The 19,909-nt window shown below is 48.2% G+C and overlaps 2 protein-coding genes across 2 annotated transcripts in view; both read left to right on the top strand.

The window, feature by feature from the left end:
* LOC119406536 (nose resistant to fluoxetine protein 6) overlaps window positions 1–2,443 on the top strand; it is a 60,210-nt gene extending 57,767 nt beyond the window's left edge. Inside the window, exon 12 of the mRNA XM_037673276.2 lies at window positions 2,338–2,443. Within this exon, the coding sequence (XP_037529204.2) occupies window positions 2,338–2,443 (106 nt within the window). The remainder of the gene's footprint in view (window positions 1–2,337) is intronic.
* Window positions 2,444–3,621: 1,178 nt separating this feature from the next.
* On the top strand, window positions 3,622–19,670 carry LOC119406535 (nose resistant to fluoxetine protein 6-like). The gene is made up of 5 exons (XM_049420130.1): window positions 3,622–3,749; window positions 12,766–12,883; window positions 16,072–16,258; window positions 18,183–18,325; window positions 19,656–19,670. The coding sequence occupies exons 1-5, from the start codon at window positions 3,664–3,666 to the stop codon at window positions 19,668–19,670; spliced, it is 549 nt and encodes a 182-aa protein (XP_049276087.1). The 5' UTR covers window positions 3,622–3,663.
* Window positions 19,671–19,909: the final 239 nt, after the last annotated feature.

Genomic DNA, 19,909 nt, shown 5'->3' with positions numbered 1-19,909 from the left:
GGTCATAAGGGCGTGGTCGCACGCGCTATCTCGGCAGACATCAGCAAACGGCTCGTATACCATTCTACGTGCTGTGCTTCGCGTCGAGACGACAGACTGCACGAAAACCGTTTCTCTCCCTGGAGCGGCCATGTTCCCTTACACCAGCATTTTGTAGCTACGCGAGGTCGTATCCAAAAAAGTCAGTTGTTAGCCTTCGTATTACATTGAGACCCGCCACGGTGGTGTAGTGGCTATGGTGCTCGACTGCTGACCCGCGGATCGCGGGATCGAATTCCGGCCTCAGCGGCCGCATTTTGGACGGAGGCGGAAATGCTCGAGGCCCGTGTACTTAGATTTAGGTGCATGTTAAAGAATCCCATGTGGTCGAAATTTCCGGAGCCCTTCACTATGGCATCCCTCATAATCATATCATGGTTTTGAGACGGTAAATCCCGTCAATTATTATCGTATAACATTCGAATTTTTTGCTACCTTGTGGAGATAGGTTTTGCACGAAGCTTACCCTACGAGGCGACCGGGAAAGGACGCGACGTTCTCCACTGCCGCAGCGAACAAAGACGCTACGGCCGGGTTCGTAGACTCTCCGACACGGCGCAGAAAAGGCACTCGAGAGAGGTTGTCCACAAACACGGGTTTATTAACCAAGATGCAGCACAGTACGGCAGTCACGGGCTTGCAGGCCGTAAAGGGAACTCCGCAAGACCGATCGAGTACGCTTGCCAGCGGCGCTACGACTATCACACAAAGGGCAGCAGTCGAGCACACGAACGAGAAGCCGCCTGCTAGAGCAACGCGTCAACCTCTCGTGCTAGCCTGAGAGCATCTCCCGCGGGCAATCCCGCTCCACACAGATGCGAGCTCATGCGGGAAAGGGGTTGTCACTGGCGGCCAATGAGGACAGACGTTGTGTAGTGACGTAAGCTAGCGTGGTGGCTTGTCCAGACATGTCCGGACGCGTGCCCGCGCGCCGGGAAGCCGACACATGGCTCGCGCCAGACAAAGAGGTCTGGCGCCGCCGCCGTGGTCGCCATACTGCCGATTAACGGCGGTTCCCGGCGCTCGAGCCGCGCGGGGCCAACACACGCGCTAGCTGGGGAACGAGGCGCCAAAGGGGAGGACGCGCTCGATTCCCACAACCTCATTCATTACTTCGCCCTTGCGGCGAAACTGTGATTTCTTTCTAATTTTTACATAGACTGGTATTTCTTTGAGCGTGCCCACTAACGCTATCACGTTCAAAGATCTAGCCGCTCTAGTCACGACCATAGTACCTTTCGGACGTGGCTGCACGCCGCCATATTACGTACAAGCTGGCGCTAGAGGGGGCGGTGGTTTGTCCCAGTAAGTACTCCCACAGGAACACTACAGTGATTGCTTTCGTCGACTAATCGGTTATGCGACAGATGGCCCTGATCGTCTCCTTGCAACTTCGTTGCTCGGCCTGCTCTCAAAAACCTTTTCATTTTAACGTCCAAGCTGTTCAGCAAGTTGTTCCTTGGGAGTCGATCGCAAGAAACTATCATCATCTTAACGGGTATGCGCCACTGTGCGGCGTACCAGAAAACTATCATCATCCTAAACGGGTATGCGCCACAGAGATTGAATAAACCCCACTACTCGCCACTGGTCCACTAAAAATGAAGATGGCAACAGTGAGCCCAACAAATGGCTGCCGCCAAAAAATGTAAAGTGACATCACGGTTAGTCGCGTTCAACCGCGTTATAGCCAAGTTCTGCCAAGATAAAGCCAAGTTCAATCTCGTTACAGCAATAAATAAGCATGACACCGATAAGCTTCACTGTGTGAGTTTTGCACGGCTTAGTGCAAGCTTAGCGCGGATTTTTTTACGCTTGAAGCAGCGCACGGAGACAAGCCACAAGAGGAAGACACGAAAAGACAGGACGACCGCTTCCACTCGCAAGTAATCTTTTAAAAACATGGTTATATACAAACACACCAGCCTACCACGTGTGACAATGACTTTCTATGATTCCAAATTATAACAGTTTTCGGTGATCTTCTAAAAGACACACTTCACAATTGCTCAGGACAACTGATGCTTGGCTGATACATTTATTTTTTTTTTCGTTTAGTGATGTGGAAAGCCTCGATCACTTCCCTGGCCAGGTGATCCCTGTGATTTTCGAATAGGCAGCGCACAAAAGTGCAACGAACACGTACACAAAAAAGACGCAAACACAAGCGCTGTACTGTGATTTGAAAGTATCTCAGTTTCAGGGAAAAGCGGTATGCGACCACATTCCAAGCAATACAGTTTAATGTGTGTATGAACGTTGTTTGTTAGTGATCTCTTGTGTTCCGAAAACCGTAAGGTGTGTCACCAACTCGCCCAACTATCAACTTTACTTCTACCTGTCTACCCGTCTTCCTGTGTTCTACCTGTCTTTGCATATTGGCAGCCTGTCAAGCATCACGTGAACGTCTACCTGACCAGCATTTCCCGAACATGGGAGCGTCCATGTTCGCGCCGCCCTCACAGACTTTTCATACGCGCAGGCACGGGTTAGTGTGGATGCAATGCCGCGGCAGGCGCTGCGCCGTGCTCCCAACCGGGCTGCAGAAATTAGGCGCCTTTTCCTCTTCAAACCACTACCACCATGCCGCGGTAGCTCTTAGTGCCGCTACGTTACAATTTTAGATATCGAAGGACCAAAAAGTCTCTTTCGTATTTATAAGCTACCCGACCTAACGAAATAATTCAGGCGCGGTCATCACTTTGTTATATCGCTCGAGTTTCAACTATATAAAAAGCTTACTCAATTAGCCTATATAAGATAGAATAATCAGTCACAAAATGACGACTATTTATTTATTTATTTACAGATACTGCAATCTCCATAGGGGATTTTATCAGGGTGAAAGTACAACATATCGTGGAACAAATGCAGGCAACAAAACAAAACAGGGTAGAATACATCGCTTCAAAAATACAAATGCAACAAATACATGTTATGCGAACGAATACATTGTTTTAGGCTATTGCGCATACAAATACAGCCCCTATACAAAACATCAAATGAATAAACAAAACTCGGCAAAAAGGAATACATATTATGAAGGAGGTCCTATTCGAAGGTAATTAAGAGATGGTTGCAGCAAATAAAGACATGTATCGATTGCATCAAGAAACTTCAGCCAGTTCAGCAGCTGGGTGAGTCATTATTGTGGAGTGTTGCCAACTCTGCACAGTCGTTCACAATTATAATAATAGTCGTTGGGGTTTGACGTCCCAAAACCACGATATGATTATGAGGGACGCCGTATAGTGGAGGGCTCCGGAAATTTAGACTACCTGGTGTTCTTTAACGTGCACCTACATCTAAGTACACGGGCGTCAAGCATTTTCGCCTCCATTGAAAATGCGGCCGTCGCTGCCGGGACTCGATACCGTGATCTACGGGTCAGCAGCAGAGAACCAAATCACTAGACCACCGCGGCGGGTAATCGTTCACAATTAAGAACAGCGCTGAAAGTCAGCGCCGCGTTGCCGTCGCTCGTGCGTGTTTTGTTTTCTGTGGCCATGTAGATTTTCGTGTTCTTTTTTCCGCTTCTTTTGCGTGCTCGCTTTTACTCGCTTTCCTTAAGTGCGTTTGAAACTCCTTTGCAGAAATGCAAGAATATCGCCCATTTTCTTCGTCATGGCGCTGGCGATGTTGTACAGCTTTGTGGAAAACTACTATTATCAGTATCCACCGGCAGTTCTGTTTTACCTGCCGCTGCTAAGGTGAGTGAGCACTCGTTTACCTCTAGTTGAGACGTCAGTTTATTTATTTATTTATTTATTTATTTATTTATTTATTTATTTATTTATTTATTTATTTATTTATTTATTTATTTATTATGAATACATCATAAGGCTTCAAAAGAACCATGAGGGAAGGTGCATAGAGTTTCATATAGATACACTAGAGGGAACTCTGACGCCAGTGTCTATAGGAGCTGCAACGCATGGCGCTTCAGCCAGAATGGGAATGATGGGTAGTACACGGATTTGTCTAAACTTCGTTCTTTCGACTCCGTTTGGCTCCGCGTCGCCTGCATCCGCTTTGTAGCAAAACGAAGTTCAGCAGAAGTCAGCAGATCCACTTCGCCACTTTAACTTTTTTAGGCTCACCAGTTCAAATCTGGTCACGAAGTTCACAACGATCCATTCTTTTATCCGAAAGAAAACCAAAACACGGCTATAAACAAAGCCACAAGTGCGTTCGAAGCCCGCAAGTACGAAGACTAGGCAAATCATTCCCATGGTGGCTGAATGATCGCAGCGCCAGAGTTCCCTCTAGTTAACTTTAGGAAGCTCTATGTGAAGGGGTACATAGCAATACATAAAAAAAAAACAAGTACAGGAAATGAAAAAAAAGCGAAGTATTGAAAGGCCAAACCAGTAAAGCAGTATGTAATACAAATGGAATCGTTATGCAATACTGAATGACCCCTAAACCACTCCGAGTTCCAAGACGAGAGTGTGGTTTCTTTCTCCCATTCACTATCCTTTCACTATCCTCCACCTCGCCTCTGATTTCTTCATAGAGCATGTGGACAATGTCATCACTAAGCGTTGAACCTATGAGGATTTCCCGCTTTTCGGCTACACGCCGTTCCTTCCACTTGCGCAGTCAAAAACGCATAAAAACGAAGTGAAATCAATTTATCGTGCGCGATAGTCATGCGCGACAAGGCAGAACGGGCGTTCGACTTCATGACAAAGCAGGTTAGGAGACAATTCACAGCTGATATCCCTCGTGCATGGGCCAATCGAGAGCTTGTTCACTCATGACCTCACGTGAACAGACTGCTGGCGTCATAAATTGTGCCGAAAAGACGGGAAACGTCAGGATTCAATAACGCGCTTGCTTGACTTTTCAGAGGTTGTTTAGGGGCCCTTTGAACAGTCTTCTTAGTTGTTCACGAAAATCTTTGCGGTCATTGACCGTGGACCCGCCACGGTCGTCTGGTGGTTACGGTGCTCAAGTGCTGACCCGAAGGTCGCGCGATCGAATCCCGGCCGCGGCGGCCGCATTTTCGATGGAGGAGAAAATCCTTGAGGCCCGTGTGCTTAGATTAAGGTGCACGTTAAAGAACCCCAGGTGACTGAAATTTCCGGAGCCCTCCACTACGGCGTCTCCCATAATGATATTGATACGGGGTTGTATGAGTATATAAAATATGTATTTACAGAGAGAAATTAGTAAAAAAGTCAAGATGGCTGACCGCCACACTCGCGCGCCAGTCAGGCTCTTCAGCCCTTCGTCTTCCTTCACTTCCTCTCCGTAACAGGACTCCCGGGCGTTGTAGCGCCGTCTCGGCGCAGGTCCGGCGATGAAGTGCGAGAGAAGTAGGGCTTCATCCGCGAAACATGCACAATGTCAACAGGTGGCGTACTTGACGAATCGAAGTGCAACGGTGCAATCTCGTAATTCACGTCGCTAACTTCACGCAAGACTTGGTAGGGTCCTGTGTAGCGGGACAGGAGTTTCTCGGAGAGCCCTACATGGCGACATGGTGACCAAAGGAGCACCCAATCACCTGGGGCAAACTTCATATTACGATGCCGGTGGTCATAACGGGCTTTCTGCATCTCCTGCGACGTGGCGAGACGAGATCGGGCGACTTGACGAGCCATGTGAGCCCGGTCAATAGCGTCGTGAGCGTACATGGTAACAGATGGCGCGGAAGGTAAGACGGTGTCAAACGGCAATATGGGGTGGCGACCATACAAAAGATAAAAAGGTGAAAATCCCGTGGTATCATGTCTAGAGGAATTATATGCAAAAGTCACATAGGCCAACGTGGCGTCCCAGTCGCGATGATCTTGAGAGACGTACATGGAAAGCATCTCTGTGAGTGTGCGGTTAAGACGTTCAGTAAGTCCATTAGTCTGTGGATGGTAGGCGGTAGACAGCTTGTGCTCTATGGCACAAGATCTAAGGAGGTCGTCGACAACTCTGGACAAGAAAGAGCGGCCGCGGTCCGTAAGCAGCTGTCGGGGTGCACCGTGGAGGAGGATGACGTCGTGAAGAAGAAAATCCGCGACGTCCGTGGCGCAACAAGTTGGCATGGCCTTCGTGATGGCGTAACGTGTCGCATAATCTGTAGCGACCGCGATCCACTTATTTCCCAAAGTCGTCGTCGGAAAAGGGCCAAGCAGGTCAAGGCCGACGCGATGGAATGGTTCCGAGGGAACTTCAATTGGTTGTAGAAATCCAGCAGGCGGCAGAGGAGGCCTTTTCCGGCGTTGGCATAGGTCGCAAGTAGCAACATAACGACGCACTGAGCGGTATAGCCCAGGCCAGAAGAACCGACGCCGCACGCGGTCGTATGTGCGCGAAACTCCGAGATGTCCCGCGGTCGGTGCTTCGTGAAGTTGTTCAAGTATGACGGGCCGTAGATGGCGAGGAACGACAAGCAGGAGCTCAGGGCATTCAATGCTGACGTTGCGGCGGTAGAGGATGCCGTTATGCAGCACGAACATACGGAATGCGGCGTCCGTGCTGCCAGACTGGATGGCATCGATGATGGTGCGCAATGACTCATCCCGACGTTGTTCGGTGCGCATGTCGCTCACGTCAGTAAAAGCCATTACGCAGCTGTCCGGATCATGCGCAGCGGGGTCAGGAGGATCCACCGGATGACGAGAAAGACAGTCTGCATCCTTGTGCAAACGTCCAGACTTGTAGGTGACTGTAAACGAAAATTCCTGGAGCCGCACTGCCCAGCGACCAAGACGTCCGGTCGGGTCCTTCAGAGAAGTGAGCCAGCAGAGAGCGTGGTGGTCCGTAACGACGGAGAACATGCGGCCAAATAGGTATGGCCGGAACTTAGCGACAGCCCAGACTAAAGCCAAGCACTCTCTTTCGGTGATGGAATAATTTCTCTCGGGGGAAGAGAGCAGGCGACTGGCGTAAGCTATCACGCACTGTTGACTGTGCTGCCGTTGAGCGAGAACTGCTCCGATGCCGTGCCCGCTGGCGTCGGTGCGAACTTCTGTTGGAGCAGATGGATCAAAGTGGGCAAGTATGGGGGGAGTAGTCAAGAAGCCAATGAGAGCGGTGAACGCTTGAGCCTGCTCAGGGCCCCATGAAAATGTGGTGTCTTTCTTCAGCAGATCTGTTAGTGGCCTAGCAATGTCCGCGAAGTTTTTCACAAAACGACGAAATTAAGAGCATAGGCCGATGAAGCTCCGCACGTCAGAAGTAGAGCGGGGCACAGGAAAGCTGCGAACAGCGCGGATCTTTTCAGGATCTGGTTGGATGCCGTCAGCGTTTACAAGATGACCCAGCACGGTAATCTCCCGGCGGCCAAACTGGCATTTCTTGGAATTCAGTTGAAGCCCGGCTGTTCTGAAGACTGCGAGAATTGCAGCGAGACGCGTCAGGTGGCTGTCGAAGGTGGAAGAAAAGACAATCACATCGTCAAGGTAACAAAGACAAGTAGACCACTTGTAACCTCGCGTTCGAATGTCGCAGGAGCATTGCATAGGCCAAAGGGCATGACCTTGAACTGTTACAAGCCATCAGGTGTTATGAAGGCAGTCTTCTCGCGGTCCATTGCATCGACAGAAATCTGCCAGTAGCCGGACCGAAGATCAATAGACGAGAAGTATGTAGCTCCGTGCAGACAGTCCAACGCGTCATCGATGCGTGGTGGCGGGTATACGTCTTTGCGGGTGATCTTGTTTAAGTGGCGATAGTCAACGCAAAAGCGCCAGCTACCATCTTTTTACAGCGAAAGCTGTTATGCGATCATTTCACCGGCCGTTTTTGGTGCCGTAGTTGTCGCCGCCGCCGCCGCCACCGCCGCCGCCGGTGTCCGTAACCAGTATCGCTCGAAATAAGAAAAAAAAACGAAATAAGAAAAAAATTCCAGGATGGAACGAGGTTCGAACCTGGGCCCTCTGCGTGGGAGCCCAGTATTCAACCTCTGAGCCATGCCGGTTCTTGAAACTGCTTTGCAAAAAGGTCCTATGCAGGCTTCATGTCGGGAAGGCACCACATTAGCATATGCAATATAGCGTGGTAGAAGAGTAAAATAAGCACCAAGTGTCGCACAACGCGAATTCTGTAACCAGGCGTCACAGAATGCGAATTGCGCAACGAGTAGGTTGTTGAATGCTTCCAACCCATTACAAAGGACTCTGCCATAATTCTTCATCGTCATCAGGCACAGCATCAACAAAGTGCGCATAATGCCTTACATGGGTTTAGCAGGAACCAACGCTCTCCGTAGAATGACGAAAAATGGCGCAGTGCCTGCTGCCCTACTTCTCAAAAATTACAATGATTTATAGCGTAGTGGGTTCCTCGCAAGTGCGCTTGTATTGGTTGCCAAGGAAGCCCATAAGCGCATGATCCACTTACTCGTGGTCTCAGTAAAATTATAATGATTTATAGCGTAGTGGGTTCCTCGCAAGTGCACTTGTATTGGTTGCCAAGGAAGCCCATAAGCGCATGATCCATTTCCTCGGGGTCTCAGTAAAGTTCTTCGCCCCCCCCCGTCTCTCTCCCACGTCAACGTATGTTATACAGCATGACGGGAGAGGGAAATAGCGACCGGGCGTCACGCAATGCAAATTACATAACTGGTGGGCCGTTTAAAGATTCCAACCCATTACAAAGGGCTGAGCCATAATTATTCATCGTCATCAGTCGTCGCTTCAACAAAGTGCACATAATGCCTTACAGTCGTGCAGCTGGTGCCTCGCTTCTCCGCAGAATGACGAATAATGGCTTAGTAGGTGCTTCCCAACCTCACAAAAATTGTGATTTATGGCGTAGTGGGTACCTTTCTAGTGTACTTGTACTGTAGCCCCAAGAGAGCTTAACGGGCTCTAGAAGCGCCGCTCTTCCAGCTTTCGCTGTGACTGTGGTGCGGTTTCAGCGCAGGTCTGGCGTTTTTTTCTTTACAAGGACGACAGGGGAGGCCCAAGGACTGTCTGATGGTTCGATGACACCTTTGCTGAGCATTTTCTCGACTCCCGTTTGGATCACTCTGCGCTCAGTGTGGGAGACACGATAGGGGCGCCGACGAATAGGACTTGCGTCACCGGTGTTTATACGGTGCTGAACGACGGACGTTTGCCCTAGAGGTCTGTCGTCAAGATCAAAAATGTCACTGTACGACGCGAGGAGGCGACGGATGTCATTGGCCTGTGCAGGGCTGAGGTCCGGGGCAATCATCTTCGAGAAATCAGCCGGCAAAGAAGATGAGCTGTGAGTCGCAGTAGGCGCAAGTAAATCAGTCTCGGCGCTGAGAGCTGCAATTTCAAATTCGTCAGCATCGGATATGTTGGCCAAGAACATGCCACGAGGAAGTACTTGAGGGCACAAGCTGAAATTTAGAAGTGGTAGCGAGGTACGGTTGTCGGTGACAGTGACTAGTGTATGCGGAACGGCAACGTTCCGGCTCAAAAGAATGTCAACGAGGGGATAGAGGACATATTCACCGTCGGGAACCGGCGGCTGTGCTGTCAGAACGACGTAGGTGGCTGCGTGAGGTGAGAGACGCACGTCTTGAAGAGAGCACAGTCGCGGCGGGGTAGTGTTGGAAGCAGCGACGAGCTGAGGCAGTTCTAGCTGAAGGACGCCGGTAGCGCAATCGATGAGAGCAGAGTGATTTGACAAAAAGTCCAGTCCAAGGATAACGTCGTAAGGGCAGCGGTCAATCACTGCGAAGATGACTGAAGTAGGTTGGTCGACTATACTTAAGCGGGCAGTACACATACCAAGAACGATTGGCGTGCCGCCATCGGCCACACGGAGCACTTGTGTAGCTGCTGGTGTGAGGACTTTCTTTAAAAGTGTGCGTAGGCGTGAACTCATTACAGATAGGTTCTCTCCCGTGTCGACAAGTGCTTGAACAGGTACGCCGTCTACTTTAACGTCGATGACACTTCGTCTGGTGGGTACAGAGAGAGGATTTGCTGCCGTAGTCGTCAATGCAGCACCACCTCCGGGGGCTGCATTTCTTAGTTTTCCGAAATGGTGCGGCCGAAAGCCACGGGGGACGATAGGCGTCGTGGCTGTGGTGAACGGGACGATGGGCGACGTGTTTGCGGCGAACGAGATTGGTGTCCACGTGGTGAAGGCGAGCGGCTGTACCAAGTGTTCCTAGCGGCATTGTCAGCGGCGTTGGACTCGGGAGCGGGTGAAAAATGGTGGGCATTACTGTCAAAACGGGTCATATTGGTCGTTGCACGAGGTGCCGAGGACCATGTGCTGCGGCAGTAGCGGGCAATATGTCCAGCGCGGTGGCAGGTGAAACATATTGGGCGGTCATCTGCAGTTCGCCACTCAGCCGGGTTGCGAGAACGTGGAGAGAATCGTCGGTTTGAGGAGGACGTGGCAGAAAGGCGTTCGCTGACTCTGGGCGTGGCGACAGAACACACAGAATGCACTCCGATATTTTCCAGCTCCTGACGATTGATGGCTTGAACGAGAGGAACGGTAACAGGGGTGGCATCGGTGCTGCGCGAATAGAATGCTGAGGGCGCCATCGCTTCCAGTTCACGACGAACAATTCGTGTCAGGTCTTCCGGTGGCGAAGGATGTTGCGGTGTTGACTGCTCTTCACACGTCGACGTGGCAGCGGCGTTTGGAAGTCTGGCGAACGGTTGCAGAATGCGGCGGCTTTTTGCTTGCTCGAACTGACGACACTCTTTGATGATCGCATCCACGGTGGAACAACTTGCACATCAGGAGGTTGAATGCATCGTCGGCGATCCCCTTCAGCACATGCCCGACCTTTTCACTCTCCGTCATGTCACTGTCGGCCTTTCGGCAGAGAGCGAGCACGTCCTGAATATAGGAGAGGTACGATTCCGTGGAAGATTGGGCACGGCAGGCCAGTTCCTTTTTGGCGGCGATCTTACGGCGGCGGGTTTGCCAAATACCTCTCGCAACTTTTCTTTGCATTGGTCCCAGCTAGTGAGTTCTTCTTCGTTGTTTTCGTACCACACCTTCGCAGTGCCCCTCAAGTATAATAACACATTGGCTAGCTGAAGTGTGGGATCCCATCTGTTCGGTACACTCACGCGTTCAAACATGGCCAACCAGTCTTCAACGTCGACGCCATCGGTCCCACAGAACGTACCGGGATCCTTAGGTGGTACAAAAACAAGTGGTGGTGATGGCGACGTTGATGGAGACAGCGACGTTGATGCAGAAGGCTCAACGTTAGCCATGGTTGGGAGGGCGATGCGACGTCCGCTGCGGAGCTCCGTTGCCTGCTGCAGTACCCAGCACGTCCACCAATATGATACGGGGTTGTATGAGTATATAAAATATGTATTTACAGAGAGAAATTAGTAAAAGAGTCAAGATGGCTGACCGCCACACTCGCGCGCCAATCAGGCTCTTCAGCCCTTCGTCTTCCTTCACTTCCTCTCCGTAACAATATCATGGTTTTGGGACGTTAAACCCCAACAGTAAAATTAATTATTGATTGTGGCGAGGGCTTCAGGAAGATCATTCCATAGTGCCATTGCGCGAGGTTGGGCGCGAGGTTGGGACTCGTTTCTTCGTTTGACACAAACTTAACGAAAACCAGCAGATAGTGCAGCCAATGAAGGCATAGGGGACGTTAACTGTACTGTTTTAAGTGTATTGCAACAATTGTGAAATAGATGTGAAGAGAAGTAAAGTGGACGAAAAGACAACTTGCCGCCGGCAGGGACCGAACCTGTAACCTTGGGATAACGCGCCCGATGACCTACCGATTTAGCTACCGCGGCGGTCGTCCTCTCGTCCACTTTTATGGGGTATATATGTGCGTGCAAACTTCGGAGTATTAGTGAGCACCACTCGTAGTGATAACGGCGAGCGTGGAACACTTCCTTTGCCAGCTGGTGTCACGTAGCACGTGATCTCTTAACGATCAGACAGCGGCCCATTAAGCCCTCGCATACTACTTGAAGGCATCAAGTCTGCCGGAACGAGACCCTCGCTGTGAATGAATGAAAGAAGGGGAAAATTTTGAAGGTTCGTTTCTTTGCTTGACACAACCTTAATGAAAACCAGCAGACAAGAGAGAAAGAGAGAGAGAGAGCGAGAATTTATTTACAGAAATACAGAGAGGTCGGCCTGAGCTATAGTTTGCTCTGGCCTGCTACTCTACACTGGGGAGTGGGGAGCGAAAGAGTGTGATGAATGACGATGGTAAGGTAGGGACATGAGAATATAGTTCCGTTACGCTGGGGCAAATCTAAAGACGTGCACCCACTCCAGTGGCTTGTAAGAGAACTACGACTGCTTCTATAACCACACTTGGGCTGCTGACTTCAGGCCAAGGACATGAAGCCAAGGAAGGTATAGGGAACGTTAATCGTACTGTTGAATATGTATTGTAGTAATCGCGATATGGATGTGAAGAAAGTAAAGTGCGATAAAAGACAACTGCACACAATGCACTCATAATGACGCTGGATAGGTACGTCATATATTTCAGCGAAACGCAACCTACACGACAGCTTACATGCTCCGCCGTGTGACCAAATGCTAAAGTTGCCCGTTCTAATGGAAGACGACGAAGATTAAGCAAATTCCATGCTATGGTGTCTTCCATGTGTCACTTAGTGAGACGAGGCGTTAAGCGACACTACTTTTGCTTCCGTACCTCACTTTATGGAGCTCGTTTAAGACGTGACTATTTTTGGATATGGAATGCATGAATCGACGAACCGATCCCGACAATTACTGTCACGCTCAAAAGCGGCCTTCATGTTTCTCTGGTACATTGCTTTATAGGGATGGCAAGCATGGAGAACACGTCTATTACATGCCATACAGCCACGTTCCCAGCTACTGCCTCGGAATCGTTGCTGGCTTCTGGTATACGACCAAAGTGTCACATCAACTGCCTAAGGTAAGCGACGGTGTTATTTCTGTCATAGATAAATGGATGGAATGGGGTTTTACCCTTTTGATTGCGCGGTGGCTTATGTCACCTAGCCGTAACTCATAATGAAGTACGAAGCTCTACGTACTGAAAGACTAAATTTCTCTCCTGCCTTGATTTTAGCCACCAATCAGATAACCTCATCTTGGTTATTTCTAGCTGCTTAAGGTCTATTTTGCCTTCACTGTCCCGAAATCCCAATGCTTGGAAGAATGAGCCCCATTGCCTTGGATTGTAGGGTGAAGCCCTTTACAGATGAGTGTCACGTGTGTTCCGACCCTTTTCATAAATAGGGCACATATGACTGCGCTTTTCGTCACTTTAGTTTTCCAAGCTGTGCGTGGGATAGTCAGCGCTATCATGAGGGCGTGGCTAGACAGCGGGGCAGGTGCGTGAGCTGGTCCTCCACGTGATCCGCCGGAATCTTATCGTCTGTGTTCTTGATTGAACTGTTTCAGTTGGTGCGATGTTTTAGTGTTTCTCTATACACTGAGTGATACTTTGTGCCATTCAACAAGTTGGTTCAGCAGTTTGACTCGACTGCTGTGGTTGCAGGGCCGTGGCATCAACCTTCTTGCGTGCGCCCCCGGAACAATCCATCCAGTACAATCATCCAGGATGGTTATCAGGTGGTCCTCCTTTCCACATCACCTGCTTCGCTCCCACCATAACTTCACCTTTGCTTTCCTTCTCTCTACCAAGCTTCACCCTCTCCACGTCACTACCCTTTCTCTACCAGGCTCAACTCGCTACGCAAAGCTTTCCTCTCACCCACTTAGCTTTACTCGCGCTCTCCCTCTCATCAGGCTTTGCTCACGCAGCTGGGGTATAGAAAGTGCAGACGACGGATCCCCAGGGATTCACCTCTGCCTTAAACAAATCCGCTTGTTGAAAGGGCTGATTTTTTCGCGAGAGCCCGTAGCGATGGCCCTTCATCCCTCTGTGCCAGGACGTGAACTTTCACTGTTGCGTTTTTGAGACACCATTGCTAACGATGCCTTGAAATGATCGTGGTTTGGCAGTCCAGTGTAAAGCTGAATGTGGCTTTCACTGTCTTGAAATATTTCAGTACAGAACCACCTCCTTGATTCGTTTGCATTTGACAGCTTACCTTTCAACACGTGAATTGATTGGAGCGTTGTATTACTCCATTTGCTTTTCACATCTGCGAGTTAAAGGGACACTAAAGTGAAGCAATAAATTAGTTTAGACTAATAAGTTATATTCTGAAAACTGTACTCTCGTTAATTTCATCACCACAGGTTTATCAAAGAAGCGAAAATCAGTGCCAGAAGTCTCGCTTTTAAATTTACCGCCTTAATCTTCCGCGTTGACGTCACTGATTTCAAAGTGCTTTTTCGTATTTTGGTCTCATTAGCTCAATAAAATGTCCTGAAACTTGTGGTAAATCACTGGGTCCCTCGGAAGACAATTTACTTAAATTTTACCGATTAAGAACTCCGAGGCCTTAGTACACGCCGTCAAAAACTATGACGTCACGGCGAGCGGTGCGAAAGCTTAAAGGTGTTTTTTTGCGCGTTTTTTCAATTACCAAGCGTCTTCTTGCAGCAAGCATGGTATTTTTGGTATCGTGAAAGAGTAGTTTACTAATACGAGAAAAATAGTTGTTTTCTTTAGAGTCCCTTTAAAGGTGCTACCTCTCCTGCGCGGCGTGCGAAGGTCATTCTCACCTGCATGAACGTTTCTGTGCAATCGTGAAGTTCTTTGCATTTATCTTGCGTTTTGTCATCGCTCTCCACTCTTCTAGTTCAGTTGCTGTTTCTCCATCCAAGTTCATTAATACATTCTGAAAATTCATTGTTCGCTCCCGGACAACGCTGGCGAAGCCGGCGACATCAGATTTTCTGCGACACGGACTCTTTAGCGCTTACGCGTTCAAGGATTTCGAGTGGACTCTTAGGCAGCGAATCGGGTCTGTTGGTACATCATATTGATGATGATGTACAGCGCAAGAGCCAAAGAAGAGAGCACTCTTTCTGTACTGGTATCTTAGTACGTTCATGCGAGTGGACGCCGTTTTATGCACTACATTAAAATTTTCAGGGTTGGGCGCGAAAATTAATAATGGCACTTAATAAAACAAAACGTAACGAACGGTTTGAAGTGTAGGCGGCGCAGTTTGTTGTGTAACTTTGCAATGCGTAAAAGCTTATTTTGGAAGAGTATCTGTTAGAAGCAGCCAAGCAAACATATGGTCCTTGCAGCTTGCGCCCAGGAGAGAGTAACTGAATCTACCGAAAGGACCCTGTATGCTTTTTTGCGCCGAAGTCTTTGTCAACGATTCGATATAGATCCGAAGCTAGGCGACTGAAAGATAATGGAAGAGGTGCATCGAACCATGTAGTGTCGAACCAATGTATAGTCTTCCTGCGAGCGTAGCACCTGCTGTGCGCAAGAGTGCTTTCAGAATCCGAGATTCTTAATGAGAGCAGCATTTTGGGCTAGTTCGTGTTCCATGACATCAAAGAAATTGCGCGACGAAAACAAGGACAGAAGAAGACAAGTACATACGGTGTAGTGTTTGTACCTGTCTTCTTCTGTCCGTATTTTCGTCGCGCAATTTCTTTGATGCCGAGATTCTTGGATCATGTCCGTTGCGCCGAGACGAAAGAAGACGTTGCTTGTGCACTTGAGGTCGACACGCCTCTGTAACCATCGAAGTGTTCCTTCCTTCATATTCTATTTTTACGATTTTATCACTTCTCTCCAGTGCAAGATACCAATACGGACTTGCATTTGGTTAACCATCTTGCCTTTCCTTGCTTCTATTCTCACCCGCCATGGTGGTGTAGTGATTATGGGGCTTGACTCATCATAATAGTGATTATGATGCTTGATTATGGTGCTTGACAGGAGATCCAATCCCACATGAATTTCATGGGATTGGATCCCTGCCGCGGTGGCTTCATTGCGATGGAAGCGAAATGCTAGAGCTCCTGTGGTTAGATTTAGGTGCACGTTAAAGAACACCATGGTGATACAAATTCCCGGAGTCCTCCACTACGGTGTTCCTGCTAATCATGTAGTGGTTTTGGGACGTAAAACCTCAGCAGTTATTGGTATTGCTTCTCTGTTCCTCTGAAGTGTCCTCGTGACTTTGGTAACAAAGCATTGCGCCCACTGTAACGACGCAGCTCAAGGTGGCCTTTCTGTGGGTGGCAGCACTTTGCGCTATCTGCATCGCCCAGTTCGGCAGTGTCCTGTGGGCGGGATACGAACACCCTTCAAGGATCACGACGGCTCTGTACGCGGTCACACACCGAGGACTGTTCAGCGCGGGAATAGCTTGGGTCATCTACGCCTGCCTCACAGGCAGAGCCGGTGAGTGCATCCCACGTTGACCAGAACACGAGAGCTGAAAACGATTCCAGAACGATTCTATTTGTAATGGTGTAATAGTAGCGCAAAAAAGACGAAGACAAGAAAGTGAACACCCCGAGCGCTTACTAACAACTGAAAGCTTTATTGCTTGAACAGAAAATATGTATCTAAACATGACGCTCGACTAATTCCCGCGCATGTGCATCGTGGGCAAGGCAAAAGGCAAAAACCAGAACAAAAGCCACACCTCCGTCAACCCCCTCCCCCCAACAGGCTGGAGTAGTATCAAGGAAAGCGTCAAGTTGAGCGTCAATTGAGCGTCATATTGAGCGTCAAGTTTAGATAATATGTTCTGTTCAAGCAATAAAGCTTTCAGTTGTTAGTAAGCGCTTGTGATGTTCACTTTCTTGTCTTCGTCTTTTTTGCGCTACTATTACACCATTATGAATCAGTACCTATTAGCTCGCCTTTCCGTTTTGCTTCGATTCTATTTGCGCTCTAAAATATGTGTGAAGAACTCGGCTTAAGCCAAATAAGCGCATAAAACTGTATGCTTTGGCTTGAGCTTGAACTGACTTGCAAATGTTTTGATCAGCCTTCTTCCAGTGTTTCATAAACTTGTGTTGCTGTGGCTGCAATGTGACCACAAAACACCACAGTGGTCTAGTGGTTATGATGCTTGACTGATCGCCCAAAGGCCGCGGGATCTAATCCCGCCTGCGGCGGCCGCATTTCGATAGAGCCGAAATGCTAGAGACCGTGTGCTTAGATTTAGGTGCACGTTAAAGAACCCCAGGTGGTGAGAAATTCCGGAGCCCTCCACTACGGCGTCTCTCATAATCATATCGAGTTTTTGGGATGTGTATGCTCAACAATTATTATATATTAATGCGACCGACTTTCAAAATTGTATTGACCATGTTTTAACGAGAGTGGTCATAGCAAGACGCTTCATGTAAGGTTATATTTCCGAAGTGTTGTTTTCTGGTGCATTTGCAATAATAAAAAAAAAGGAATACGCATGTTATGATGAACTTTCCGTCTGAATCTCCCAGCACAAGGAGTTAAATACTGTTCTTTTATTGTACGTGTACTACATCCAGCACAAAAATCTCGATACCTAGTGCCTTCCGCCCTGAAGGAAAAAAAATGAAATGAAATATGCATAAAAAATCAAGTGGCAATAGCAACAGCTCACGCAAAGCAGCTGCAGTTATTTAAAAAAATAATCAATGCTTTCTTAAACCTTTGACCTACTCTGGTGGTTTAGGACAATACGAAGTGCATCGTTATGTTTGAAAATTTCTAATGCAACGAATGTGGATGTCCAACTTAGAAAATTTGGATGGATGGATAAATGAATGGTACGTCAGCTTCAAAATTAAAGCTGTATCTCCAAAAAAAAAGAAACCTTCAAGCCTTAATGCCTTTAGAAACATCAAATTATTTTTCTAAACTCATTGCAATTGAGAAATTGCGAACCTGTCCGGTTTCGGAAGCAGAATACTGAGTAGTTTACGTGCATTGCAGAACTAAAGATTGCGAACTTCAGGGCGATTAACTCTGGACTTCATGGCATGAAATAATTATTTCTGAATAAGGGTATCGTTAGAGATGTAAATCTACAAAGCGAAATTAGAAATATGGCACTGGACCTGAAAATGATAGTTTACTGCGTCGAAAACCACATAGATATACACTAATAAGGGCGTCAAGTGGTTCCCATTATGGTACTAGCTGCAAAAAAAAAACGCGACAACAAACAAAAGGGCGGCAACATCTACACAAACCAGTCGGGCATCAGCAATGACGACTACAAGTACTAGTATAGTTGCAGTCTTTTGACTCAGCAATGCTCGGCCTCATGGGTAACCACCAACATTCTCACACACTGCGCGCATGTATCGCCACTCTGAATTTGCAGGGTTCCTCACGAGCCTACTGGCATGGCCTGGATGGGCTCCGTTGAGTAGGCTTTCCTTCTCCGCATACATGATTCAGGATATCGTGATCCAGTATGAGTGGAGAAGTCTTGCCAGCAGAGTTGACGGAGGCTATTATTTCATGGTAAGCATTGTTATGTCTTTCAAATGTGTACTCAGTGCAGTGTACTCAGTGCTTGAAGCAGTTCAGTGGCCTCGTGTTTTTATGCAGTTATGTTAGCATAGGCTTGTTGTACATCCGTACAACTACGCTCTTTCTGAAAGGTACAATACCCGCGCCTCACTGCACTAACATGCAATTGCACAGAATAGATAATTTCGCTGTGCCATTGTAGTGGTAGTTTCCTTATTGAAGCCTGATTTCGACAATGTAATCAACTGTAGATTGCTATGGCTCAAGATAGAGCATCTAGTACAGTAAACCGGGCTAGTTGGTATCCATTCATTATGTAACAGCGCGAAAGGACAGGAACACTTCGAAGGCACACATACGACAGGACACAGCGCTGACTATCAACTGAAATTTTTTATTCCGCAAACGGATTTATAAGGGGTAGGCCGAACTTGCGCGCCTGCGCAGGTTCGCTCTACCCTTAAAAAATTCAGTTGATAGTCAGTGCTGTGTCCTGTCGTATGTGTGCCTTCGAACGTTTTAACGCGATAGCGTTAAAGAGCTCGTATCGCAGAAATTCCGCCGTCGGTGTCGGCCCCGTTGGTTGTGAGCGAAAAATCATCATCTTGTCCGTGACCGAAAAATCGAAAAAGCTGCAAATAAAATAAATAATAAAAATGTTGGGTCCGAGTGAGAATCGAACCCAGGCCGTCTGCGTGGCAAGCAGGTGTTCTACCACACAGCCACACTCCTGCTTGGAACTGCACTGAAAGCAACTGTCATGCTTCGCAACAAACGCGTCCTGTATACAGGTGTCACAGTACGAGATGTAATATCGCAGTAACATTGCGTGGTACAAGCGTACATTGCCCTCGAGCGTCACACCATGTCAACATCATAACGACTTGGTGGTTTAAAGACAGCCACCCATTACAAAAGGGACACACATTACTGCGCGTATTCCCTTAAGACCACGTAGTGGGTGCATCGCAACTTCGAAAAAGTTTCTCGCGCATAATTGCTCCTGGTTTAAAGCATGCTACCCATTACATAAGACTTTGGTGCGCGCATTCTGTTAAACACTCGTAGTGTTCGAAGTGCGCACTAGTGGTAGGAAATCGCTATCGCGTTCAACTCTTAAAGGCGAAGCTTAAGCGTCCCCCAATTTTTTCTGTCCTTTTCGCGCTGTTACATAATGGATAGAACATCCTTTACAGCAAAGCTGCTACTGTTGTGTAACGAACGAAACTGATTTCATTCGAATTTCCTTAGTGAACAAAAAAAAAATCTCGAATCGATAGCAGTGTCTATGTGCACAACGATAGTATTTTTGTCTCTTCAGATCGTTTTGGCTTAATTTTTTTCGGAGCTTCACTTCATACGTAAACAGACTCGATTTGCCAAAGGATGCTCCGCATCGATAACGGATGTTTCTTATCGATAATGTAAACAAAACTCAACAAAACAACACCGGAAGTCGCCTACTCGTAAGCTGCTTCACTGAACCTCATTGAAGACGCCTCATGAGGCATGTGCGGGAGTGGGACTCCCAGAAGTGATGTCTCCGCGAAACACAGCTTTGGCGTTTTAATTCGT

Source organism: Rhipicephalus sanguineus, chromosome 10, assembly GCF_013339695.2.
Source record: "Rhipicephalus sanguineus isolate Rsan-2018 chromosome 10, BIME_Rsan_1.4, whole genome shotgun sequence".
Taxonomy (NCBI): Eukaryota; Metazoa; Arthropoda; class Arachnida; order Ixodida; family Ixodidae; genus Rhipicephalus; species Rhipicephalus sanguineus.
This window is presented reverse-complemented; position numbering and strand designations above follow the sequence as displayed.